We start from the raw sequence: 12021 nt of genomic DNA, 5'->3' as shown, positions 1-12021 counted from the left end.
GTACCAAAACCCCAATTATTTATACTCAAAAAACCAGGGTAAGGATGGTTTCGCCCTACTGTAGTGAGAAAACCAACTGTTTTGATACAATTGAGCAATCCTACTGCCAAAGCCAACGACAATCATTGAAGTGTAATTACACCTCGTTAGCGTTAAGGTATGTGGATCCACTACTACCAGTCCAAAATAACCGAAATCCCCCACGTTAGCATTCAATTCAGTTGTAAACAAATAGCACAAATGTTTCTAACTCCTGTTATTTGTTGGAGGCTAAATTGCACAGTCTTTTATGAATGGTTGAAAGGACGGTGTTGTATGTGGGAGACAGGTGGTGTCGCAGACCACCTCCTCTGTTCAGGGAGGGTTTTTCAACCTTGACATAGATGGCTTCCCTCAGTCCTCTTTCTTACCATCCGTCCTCCCTGTCCGGAATCTGTATATGTTTGTTCTCAAAGGAGTGCTGTTTCTCCCTGAGGTGCAGGTAGACAGCTGAGTCTTGGTCTTAAGAGTTTGTGCCATGTGTCTGCTTAGTGGTTGTTTTGTCTCCCCAATATATGAATCAGTACATTCATATACTGCATACACCAGATTGTTTTTGTCCGGTCTTTAGGATGCACGTCTCAGGGTGTTGCCTGGTTTGAAGTGTACTGGGATGTTGTGTTGGTTAAACATTCTTCTGAGTTTCTCAGACAGACCTGATACATATGGAATGACAATATTTTTGCATCTGTCACCTTCTCCTCCTGATCCACTCTGTTTTTGTTATTTCTGGAACTGGATGCACTTTTCACACACGGCCAGCTGGGGTTTTAAGGGCTTCCCTCAAATGCCTATGCTCTTTCTCTTAGGCCTGTGGGCTGGCAGGAACATTATTAGCTCTGTGATGAGGGTTCTGATGGTTTTTGGAGTATAAATATTTGGGGTTTTGGCACCAGCCGCTAGACTAAATTAGATCAATCTAAGTCTAAGAATAGATCTGACCAATTTAAGTCTATGAGCATGAACTGATGAAGCCTACTCGGATGAGAGGCGAAATGTCTTCAAAGACAAACCAAACAGTCCAGTAGCGATCGATTTAATGCCCTGAGATTATAAAGACCTGGATGAATGAGACAGTATTCATGTATCTTTCACACTTTAATAGAATGACCGCTTCACCACTCTGGAGGGTTTTTTGTGACAAAACGTTGGGAGTTAAACATTTTATTTGATTATGTTTTAAGTAACAAGTAAGTGACAAGAACAAGAAAGTTTGACCATATTACGCCTATACTGGCTCACCTGCACTGGCTTCCTGTGCACTTTAAGGTTTTACTACTTACGTATAAAATACTACACAGTCTAGCTCCATCCTTTCTTGCTGATTGTCCCGGCAAGAAATCTGCGTTCAAAGAACTCCGACTTATTAGTGATTCCCAGAGCCCAAAAAAAGTCTGCGGGCCTTAGAGCGTTTTCTATTGGGGCTCCAGCACTATGGAATGCCCTCCCGGTAACAGTTAGAGATGCTACCTCAGTAGAAGCATTTAAGTCCCATCTTAAAACTCATTTGTATACTCTAGCCTTTAAATAGACCCCCCTTTTAGACCAGTTGATCTGCCGTCTCTTTTCTGCTCTGCCCCCCTCTCCTTCGTGGAGGAGGGGGGCACAGGTTCGGTGGCCATGGATGAAGCGCTGGCTGTCCAAAGTCGGGACCCGGGGTGGACCGCTCGCCTGTGCATCGGTTGGGGACGTCTCTGCGCTGCTGACCTGTCTCCGTTTGGGATGGTCTCCTGCTGGTCCCACTATGGACTGGACTCTCACTATTATGTTAGCTCTACTATGGACTGGACTCTCACTATTATGTTAGATCCACTATGGACTGGACTCTCACTATTATGTTAGCTCTACTATGGACTGGACTCTCACTATTATGTTAGCTCTACTATGGACTGGACTCTCACAATATTATGCTAGATCCACTAACGTCTATTGCACCGGTCGCCCAGGGGGGGTCCCCACATCTGCGGTCCCCTCCAAGGTTTCTCATTGTCCCACTGGGTTGAGATTTTCCTTGCCCTGATGTGGGATCTGAGCCGAGGATGTCGTTGTGGCTTGTGCAGCCCTTTGAGACAGTCGTGATTTAGGGCTATATAAGTAAACATTGATTGATTGATAAGTACTGTCAATATCTTTCATTTTGAAGAAATATTAAAAAAATGTAGGGGTTACTGCCTAAGTGTCAAAGTCAAGGCCCGCGGGCCAGAGCCGACCAGCGGCGAATGAATGATCTATGGCCCCCGGGATGATATTTGATTAGTAGTAGAACCGGCCCGCAGGCCACAGACGCCTGCTGCTGTTTTGTTCAATACTCTATCAGTGTTGGCGCTAGGAATTTTTAAAATGGGGTCCCAGGGACCCCATCAAGTCACAAAAATGGGGTCCCACAGTAAATTTTTGGGGTCCCACTTTTTTGTAACGGTGTTGAAAACAAATGATAAATGTATGCATTATCTTGTTATATCTCACATTCTATATTGTGTTTTGGAAGAAGGTTGTAATAAACGTTACTTAATTCATTAAAACAAATAATACAAAAGAAAACTAATTTTTATGCATATGTATTCAGTTATTAACGTTCATTCACTTTCTTCTTTCCTTCATGGATCTAAACTTTACCGCTGCCGGTATTTTTTTTCTATACATTTATTGTAATATTTTCAGAATGTGTTTGTTTTATTTTTGGCCAACGTAAGACAAAGTAAACAATCTGAAGTTGTCTTTATTTTTTAGTTTTAATGCCATGATTTTAATAGTCCGGCCCGCGTGTGCACAGATTTTCCTCCATGGGCCCCTGAGCTAAAATGAGTTTGACACCCCTGGGCTACTGTGTGGCTGGCACCCCCTACTGGAAGTATGCGGGAACAAGCCAGCAGGATGGAACGTAGGAGTATTATGATTATTGCATGAGGAAAATTACCACCATCATAAAATAATCACAGGTGGCTAGCATTTTACACAAGTAAGAGTACTGTTACTTTACAGTAATGGGACTCAAGTAAAGAAGTATTCATCCAAACAATTACTTGAATAAAAGTATTCAGTGAAAAAACTACAAAGTAACTTCTAAATTGTTCAGGAGCTATTTTTAATGGTACTTGCACTAAAACCGTGTGTGAGTGAGTGAGTGAGTGAGTGAGTGAGTGACTATTACTACAGGATGAACTACAAAATATGCACATTTTACATTTACTTATATTATAACTGGGCTCATGATAGTATAGCGCCACTAAAACATCCAAAACATCTACAACTTAGCGCAACATGTTTTTTGTAGTTTCTAGTTTAGTTCTTATAGGTTGAAATGTGAACATTTTTACTGACACGCGTGATGCCATAAATGTCCTTTTCATACTTTGCAAGTAAACATGGACAAGTTATGATGTGTCACTATTTACAGTGTGTAAGTGTGGTCATGTGACTGCCAGGCTTCGCTCGATTGGTGAAATGGAGTTAAAGGTCACTAGTGGCCAGTGTTGGGACTAACGCCGTTACTTTCGGCGGTAAATAGTAATCTAACGCGTTGTGTTTTATATTCAGTAACTCAGTTACCGTTACTACATGACGCGTTACTGCGTTATTTTACGTTATTTTTATGTAGTATCGGCTAGAAACTGAGAAGATCTGAGTGTGTTTTATTGCAGCGCTGCGGAAGAGGCGACAAGAAAGAGGCTGTCTGTGTGTGTGGGAGGGGGCGTGTCTGTGTTTACTAACAAGACATCATGGCGAAGCCCGAAGCAGAGTTTCTTAACATGGAGATATTCTCAATACTTTTCTTTTGTCGACCACAAAGAAAAGAACATTTTAGTTGAATGTAAGTTGTGTCTTGGATCAAAGATCCTATCCTAGCAATTCAAATCTGCTGAAACAGCTACAAAAGCAACATGCTTTGACGAAGCTAGTAAAGAGAGACACACACACTGTCAATTCTCTTATATACTCTTTCATTCTAGACTTTTAGAGTGTTTGATTATCATATCACCCTACATTTATAGACTATAGAGTTCACAAACATAAAGAGGGATGCTAGTGGGCCAGGCCAATCTTTCCTTATCTCTAAACTAAAACTGGGGAAATGTGTAGAGTCTTCTGGGCTTCAGACATGATTTTATTTCAGAATTCCTTGAGATAAAAAAACGCCTGGTTAGGCTTTGTGTATGTAGTGTGTGCCTCCCTTGGTTTACAGCTATGTTGTTATTATGCTGTTTGTTACTTATTTATGTTATGTTGCTGCTATTTAAAATAGTTTTGTCAATTTGTTCTGGCCTGAAACAAATTGGCCCTTTGAAACATATCTTTGTCTTTGTGTGTTGTATGTAGACCACATTGCTTAGCAGAGTTCAGTGATGCAAATGCATGTCAAGTTGATCAACACATTGTATTATTCTCCACTGCAATAACAGTACTGAAATGAAGGCTAAAAGGGCATTAAATGGGGCCTTAAAAAAAAATAAAAAATATATATATAAGTAACTCAATAGTTACTTTTCACAGTAACGCATTACTTTTTGGTTTAAGTAACTGAGTTAGTAACTGAGTTACATTTGAAATAAAGTAACTAGTAACGGTAACCCAACACTGCTAGTGGCTACGTTGGATTGGTGAAACAGAGTCATGCGACCGTTCCCGCTGGAAGAAGACTCTCAAACGAGCCAAAATAACTTCTCTGCAAGCAATAATTAATAGGCTATAATTGAATATAATGTTGATATGATTAAATGTCGCGGGGGGCGCTGGAGCCTATCTCAGCTACAATCGGGCGCAAGGCGGGGTACACCCTGGACAAGTCGCCACCTCATCGCAGGGCCAACACAGATAGACAGACAACATTCACACTCACATTCACTCACTAGGGCCAATTTAGTGTTGCCAATCAACTTATCCCCAGGTGCAACCCCAAAGGGAATAAGCGGTAGAAAATGGATGATTAAATGTAGCAATCTGAATGTAACTATTTAATGGAGTAAAAGTAGTGTTTCTCCTTCACAAAAATACTCAATTTAAAGTAAAAAGTATGTTAACAATAAACTTCAGCCAAAAATGTACTTAAATGGGTCATATCATGATTTTGTTTCTACATTTAAAATACTCCCTTGTGGTCTACAAAACATGTAATGGTGGTTCTCTGGTCAAAATGTTGCAGTCTTCAAGACGCTTTTTGATGCATCGTTTTGTGGGCGCTCTTATTCACGTGCCTCCACTTACATGTTGTAGTTTTTTTGTGCTTCCATAGCGATTCTACTGACAGATCTACGTTAGAACTATACGCTGCTTTGTATTAGAAATGGCAGCGACGGAGGATGCATGTGCATGTACGAGCCAGTCTGCCCCACAACAAGAGGATAGAGAAAAAGGAGGAGCTTATTGACGACATCACGCAAAGCACTTTGGGTAAACGTCACAAATTCGGCAAATTCTAAAACGGCCTGTTTGGACATAGGAAGGCAAGATTATTTTATAAATATCTCCGCCATGTCTCCATTGGTTTGATTTCACATTTTCGAGACTTATGCAGATCCCAAATACACAAAAACAGGTACCAATAGCTGAGAAAAGTCAGGTCATCTAATTAGTTACTATGGTCCTCTAATTAGTTACTATGGTAACGGACATCACAGCAGCTCAGAGGAGGCACCAAGAAGTGTGGGTGGGGAGCGTTTCCACACACGCAAAAGGAGATTTTCACAACAAAGTTCTAAACTTAGTGGTATATCAGATTGTAGGTGGGTTTATTTTGTACACTTTGCGTTTATATTTCACTGTTTGTTGCATTTTTGTTGCGTTTCACTTGATTGTAAAATATGTCGATCGAAATGGGGTGTGACGTTCATATTTTGTCAATATTCAGTGTTTTATCGTTCATAGAAACATTTTAAATTCCATTACGTTTTTTTAAGGCGGTCTGTCGTAACGTTTTTAGCATTCAATCAGACATTATTGTAAAGTTTTGTATTAGTGTTCCTAAAAATAGATACACATTTTTCTCTCTAAATGTGTCCCCCGAGTCAAAATAATTGCCCAGGCCTGGGTTAGAGTGTCTGCCCTGAGACTAGAAGGTTGTGAGTTCAAACCCCCAGCCGAGTCATACCAAAGACTATAAAAATGGGAGCCATTACCTCTCTGCTTGGCACTCGGCATCCAGGGTTGGAATTGGGGGTTAAATCACCAAAATGTTTCCCGAGCGCGGCCACCGCTGCTGCTCACTGCTCCCCTCACCTGTCAAATGCAGAGGATAATTTTACCACACCTAGTGTGTGTGAGACTATCGTTGGGACTTAATTTTAACTGACTTTAAACTCAAACTCAAAGTACTCGACCATTTTATTTGGTTTTGGGGGGCCTAGCACCAATTAAATTGACTTTAAATGGGCAATGTTGATTTATTTTAAATTAAGATCTCAGTCACGGAACCATAAGTTGTGGTACGGCGGCCTTCCAGAGAAAAGTGATGACAAGACAACAAATTAATGGATGAAACCTAAATCGGTGCTCTCAGGCCCTGTATAACATGAATACCTTACCGCCAATAATAGTCCGAATGAGAGAGGCATGTCCCGGGCAGTCTACCAGGGTGAACTGCAGGCTGTCATAGGGCTGCTGGCCCTTCTTGTCCTGCAGGTGACCCGGAAGGTCCACGGTGAAGGAGGAGAAGCCGAGGTCCAGGGTGATGCCTCTCTCACGAGACTGAGGGTTCTTGTCGAAGGCCGCCGTGGAGGCGGTGCTGCTCAGCGCCCGAGCCAGCGACGTCTTGCCGCTGTCGACATGTCCCAGAACTCCAACGTTGAAATTCAATGTTTCAGTCCGGCCGTCAGCCATGTTGACGAGCTGTCGCCTCGTTTAGGGGTACTTTCTTGCTCGGACCGTGGACTCACTGCCGTGACACTGTCATTAAAACATACATTTACTTACGTGCACACAGCATAACATTACATTATTATGTATTTCTACACCAACATTCATCTATTTATTCTTCTTCTCCAGATTTTGGCGCGCTCTACCTTCTTCAACCCATTCCATCATTCTGGGAATTCAAACTATCATTTTTCCAAGGTCAAAAAAATTCCAGTTTTTCCCGAAATTCCATAATACCATTTGCGACTTCAACATTTCTTGCCCGATTTCAACAATTCTAACACCAAACAATGCACTTCATTAACGACATTCATGCTCCTAATCATTTTCAAAAAAATCCCGCTTTTCCCCAAATTTCCAGGAAGTTCCCATTCAAATAAATGGGACATGTTTCCAACTTCCACAATTCCCACATTTTTCAACATATTCAAACCATTCCAACATCAAAACATTCCACTCCTCTTGGACATTCAAACTAACACTTTCCCAAGTTCCAAACCAAATTCCGGTTTTCCCGAAATTCCATAATACCATTTGCGACTTCAACATTTCTTGCCCGATTTCAACAATTCTAACACCAACCAATGCACTTCATTAAGGACATTCATGCTCCTAATCATTTTCAAAAAATCCCGCTTTTCCCCAAATTTCCAGGAAATTCCCATTCAAAAGAATGGGACATTTTTCCAACTTCCACAATTCCCACATTTTTCAACATATTCAAACCATTCCAACATCAAAACATTCCACTCCTCTTGGACATTCAAACTAACACTTTCCCAAGTTCCAAACCAAATTCCGGTTTTCCTGGAAATTCAAACTCTTCAACATTCCAACATTCAAACTATTCTTACAATCATACTACATTCTGTCAGCATTTCACAGTTCAACTTTAGCATTGGAGCATTCACACGCAATTCCTTCAAGAATTGCTTCATCCATCCATCCTTCCATTTCCTACCGCTTGTCCCTCTCGGGGTCGCGGGGGGTGCTGGAGCCTATCTCAGCTGCATTCGTCTAGTTTTATATATAACTTTTAAAAAAAAACACCTACACCTCGTCCCTTTCTCGTGTTAGCTCAACTAGTTAAAAGTAACTAACGACGCTGAATTGTGTTAGCAAAACAAACATTGACATGCTTTTTAAAAACCTCCATTATGCAATGTTATTTGGCATTTCTTTAACTCACGGTTAATGTTTCTGGCAATTTCCAAAACGACAGAAAACGCCAAAACGGAAATGTAAACTCTCCCGAGTGTATTTCCGGTAACAAAAATGATTGACAGAAAACACAGCCAGTTAAAATGCTCCCGGTGCTGTCCTTATCCAATTGTGTGGCGTAAAGAGCAAAACTGGGCGTGACCTTAAAGTATACCACTTCCGCCAACTTTCCCTAGTAACCCCACATGGAAACCAGTCTTCCTGTGTTTTGAGTTATGCTTATTAAAACCTCCATTATGCAATGTTATTTGTGATTTCTTTAACTCACGGTTAATGTTTCTGGCAGTTTCCAAAACGACAGAAAACGCCAAAACGGAAATGAAAACTCTCCCGGGTGTATTTCCGGTAACAACAATGATTGACAGAAGTCACAGCCAGTTAAAATGCTCCCGGTGCTGTCCTCACCCAATTGTGTGGCGTAAAACGCAAAACTGGGCGTGACCTTAAAGTATCAATCAATCAATCAATCAATCTTTATTTATATAGCCCTAAATCACAAGTGTCTCAAAGGGCTGCACAAGCCACAACGACATCCTCGGTACAAAGCCCACATACGGGCAAGGAAAAACTCACCCCAGTGGGACGTCGATGTGAATGACTATGAGAAACCTTGGAGAGGACTGCATATGTGGGTAACCCCCCCCCCCCCCTCTAGGGGAGACCGAAAGCAATGGATGTCGAGTGGGTCTGACATAATATTGTGAGAGTCCAGTCCATAGTGGATCCAACATAATAGTAAGAGTCCAGTCCATAGTGGGGCCAGCAGGACACCATCCCGAGCGGAGACGGGTCAGCAGCGCAGAGATGTTCCCAGCCGATGCACAGGCGAGCGGTCCACCCCGGGTCCCGACTCTGGACAGCCAGCACTTCATCCATGGCCACCGGATCTGTGCCCCCCCCCTCCCCCCCTCAAGGAAAAGGGGAGCAGAGGAGAAAAGAAAAGAAACGGCAGATCAACTGGTCTAACAGGGGGGCTATTTAAAGGCTAGAGTATACAAATGAGTTTTAAGATGGGACTTAAATGCTTCTACTGAGGTAGCATCTCTAATTGTTACCGGGAGGGCATTCCATAGTACTGGAGCCCCAATAGAAAACGCTCTATAGCCCGCAGACTTTTTTTGGGCTCTGGGAATCACTAATAAGCCGGAGTTCTTTGAACGCAGATTTCTTGCCGGGACATATGGTACAATACAATCGACAAGATAGGACGGAGCTAAACCGTGTAGTATTTTATACGTAAGTAGTAAAACCTTAAAGTCACATCTTAAGTGCACAGGAAGCCAGTGCAGGTGAGCCAGTATAGGCGTAATATGATCAAACTTTCTTGTTCTTGTCAAAAGTCTAGCAGCCGCATTTTGTACCAACTGTAATTTTTTAATGCTAGACATAGGGAGACCCGAAAATAATACGTTACAGTAGTCGAGACGAGACGTAACGAACGCATGAATAATGATCTCAGCGTCGCTAGTGGATAAAATAGAACGAATTTTAGCGATATTACGGAGATGGAAGAAGGCCGTTTTAGTAACACTCTTAATGTGTGATTCAAACGAGAGAGTTAGGTCGAAGATAATACCCAGATTCTTTACTGATTCGCCTTGTGTAATTGTTTGGTTGTCAAATGTTAAGGTGGTATTATTAAATAAATGTCGGTGTTTAGCAGGACCGATAATCAGCATTTCCGTTTTCTTGGCGTTGAGTTGCAAGAAGTTAGCGGACATCCATTGTTTAATTTCATTAAGACACGCCTCCAGCTGACTACAATCCGGCATGTTGGTCAGCTTTAGGGGCATGTAGAGTTGGGTGTCATCAGCATAACAATGAAAGCTAACACCGTATTTGCGTATGATGTCGCCTAGCGGCAGCATGTAAATACTAAAGAGTGCAGGGCCAAGAACCGAACCCTGAGGAACTCCGCACGTTACCTTAACATAGTCCGAGGTCACATTATTATGGGAGACGCATTGCATCCTGTCAGTAAGATAAGAGTTAAACCACGACAAAGCTAAGTCTGACATACCAATACGTGTTTTGATACGCTCTAATAAAATATTATGATCGACGGTACCAAAGGGAATAAGCGGTAGAAAATGGATGGATGGATGGTATCGAAAGCAGCGCTAAGATCAAGAAGCAGCAACATAGATGACGCATCAGAATCCATCGTTAGCAGTAGATCATTAGTCATTTTTGCGAGGGCTGTCTCCGTAGAGTGATTTGCTCTGAAACCGGATTGAAAAGGTTCACAGAGATTGTTAGACAATAAGTGTTCATTTAGCTGCTGTGCGACAATTTTTTTTCGAGGATTTTCGAAATAAAGGGAAGGTGGGACACCGGTCGGTAGTTTACCATGAGGTCAGGATCGAGGTTAGGTCTTTTGAGCAGAGGATGAATAACCGCTTTCTTGAATGCTAGGGGAACAGTGCCAGAGGAAAGTGATAAGTTTATAATATTTAGCACTGATGGACCTAATAATACAAAAAGCTCCTTGATAAGTTTCCCAGGAAGTGGGTCAAGTAAACATGTTGTTTGTTTTATCCCACTTACAAGCTGTAATAGTTCCTCTAATGTTATTTCATCAAAAAGAGAGAGACTATTTTGTATTGCAGTATCCGTCGTAGATACAGTTGTATCTGTGTTCATAGAAGTATACCACTTCCGCCAACTTTCCCTAGTAACCTCACATGGAAACCAGTCTTCTTGTATTTTGAGTTATGCTTATTAAAAACCTCCATTATGCAATGTTATTTGGCATTTCTTTAACTCCCGGTTAATGTTTCTGGCAATTTCCAAAACGACAGAAAACGCCAAAACGGAAATGTAAACTCTCCCGAGTGTATTTCCGGTAACAAAAATGATTGACAGAAAACACAGCCAGTTAAAATGCTCCCGGTGCTGTCCTTATCCAATTGTGTGGCGTAAAACGCAAAACTGGGCGTGACTTCAAGGTTACAACTTCCGCCAACTTTCCCTAGTAACCCCACATGGAAACCAGTCTTGTTGTATTTTGAGTTATGCTTATTAAAAACCTTCATTATGCAATGTTATTTGGCATTTCTTTAACTCACGGTTAATGTTTCTGGCAGTTTCCAAAACGACAGAAAACGCCAAAACGGAAATGTGAACTCTCCCGGGTGTATTTCCGGTAACAACAATGATTGACAGAAAACACAGCCAGTTAAAATGCTCCCGGTGCTGTCCTTATCCAATTGTGTGGCGTAAAACGCAAAACTGGGCGTGACCTTAAAGTATATCACTTCCGCCAACTTTCCCTAATAACCCCACATGGAAACCAGTCTTCTTGTATTTTGAGCTATGCTTATTAAAACCCTCCATTATGCAATGTTATTTGGCATTTCTTTAACTCACGGTTAATGTTTCTGGCAGTTTCCAAAACGACAGAAAACGCCAAAACGGAAATGTAAACTCTCCCGAGTGTATTTCCGGTAACAACAATGATTGACAGAAAACACAGCCAGTTAAAATGCTCCCGGTGCTGTCCTTATCCAATTGTGTGGCGTAAAACGCAAAACTGGGCGTGACTTCAAGGGTACCACTTCCGCCAAACTTTCCCTAGTAACCCCACATGGAAACCATTCTTCCTGCGTTTTGAGTTTTGGCGGCCATCGTTTTGTGAGACGTTAACCGACTTTTGGGACGCAAACGACACACGCCGCCATGAAGATTGAGGAGGTGAAGAGCACCACGAAGACTCAACGCATCGCTTCTCACAGTCACGTCAAAGGACTTGGCTTGGATGAGGCCGGGAACGCCAAACAGACAGCGTGTGGTTTGGTGGGGCAGGAATCTGCCAGGGAGGTAACGTTAACCTTCATTTATGACTAATAATGAGTCCGACAACTGAACATGTTCGTAAAACACGTTGTTCACAAACACAACGACTGGGATGCA

The 12021-nt window shown here is 42.0% G+C and overlaps 2 protein-coding genes across 6 annotated transcripts in view; one reads left to right on the top strand and one right to left on the bottom strand.

The window, feature by feature from the left end:
* Window positions 1–12021, bottom strand: part of eefsec (eukaryotic elongation factor, selenocysteine-tRNA-specific) — a 42769-nt gene that overhangs the window by 30309 nt on the left and 439 nt on the right. The window contains exons 1-2 of one of the 5 annotated variants that reach the window (XM_061940628.2): window positions 8378–8436; window positions 6558–6918 (exon numbers count right to left, since the gene is read on the bottom strand). In XM_061940628.2, coding sequence (XP_061796612.2) covers window positions 6558–6852 — 295 coding nt within the window. In that variant the 5' untranslated portion in view covers window positions 6853–6918; window positions 8378–8436. The other 4 variants (XM_061940614.2, XM_061940607.2, XM_061940647.2 and 1 more) reach the window with 4 other exon arrangements.
* Window positions 11643–12021, top strand: part of ruvbl1 (RuvB-like AAA ATPase 1) — a 37396-nt gene continuing 37017 nt past the window's right edge. Inside the window, exon 1 of the mRNA XM_061940669.2 lies at window positions 11643–11928. Within this exon, the coding sequence (XP_061796653.2) occupies window positions 11788–11928 (141 nt within the window). The 5' untranslated portion in view covers window positions 11643–11787. The remainder of the gene's footprint in view (window positions 11929–12021) is intronic.

The sequence above is a fragment of the Nerophis lumbriciformis genome, linkage group LG03, assembly GCF_033978685.3.
Source record: "Nerophis lumbriciformis linkage group LG03, RoL_Nlum_v2.1, whole genome shotgun sequence".
NCBI lineage: Eukaryota > Metazoa > Chordata > Actinopteri > Syngnathiformes > Syngnathidae > Nerophis > Nerophis lumbriciformis.
The sequence above is the reverse complement of the archived record's forward strand: the minus strand, read 5'-3'. Positions and strand labels throughout refer to the sequence as shown.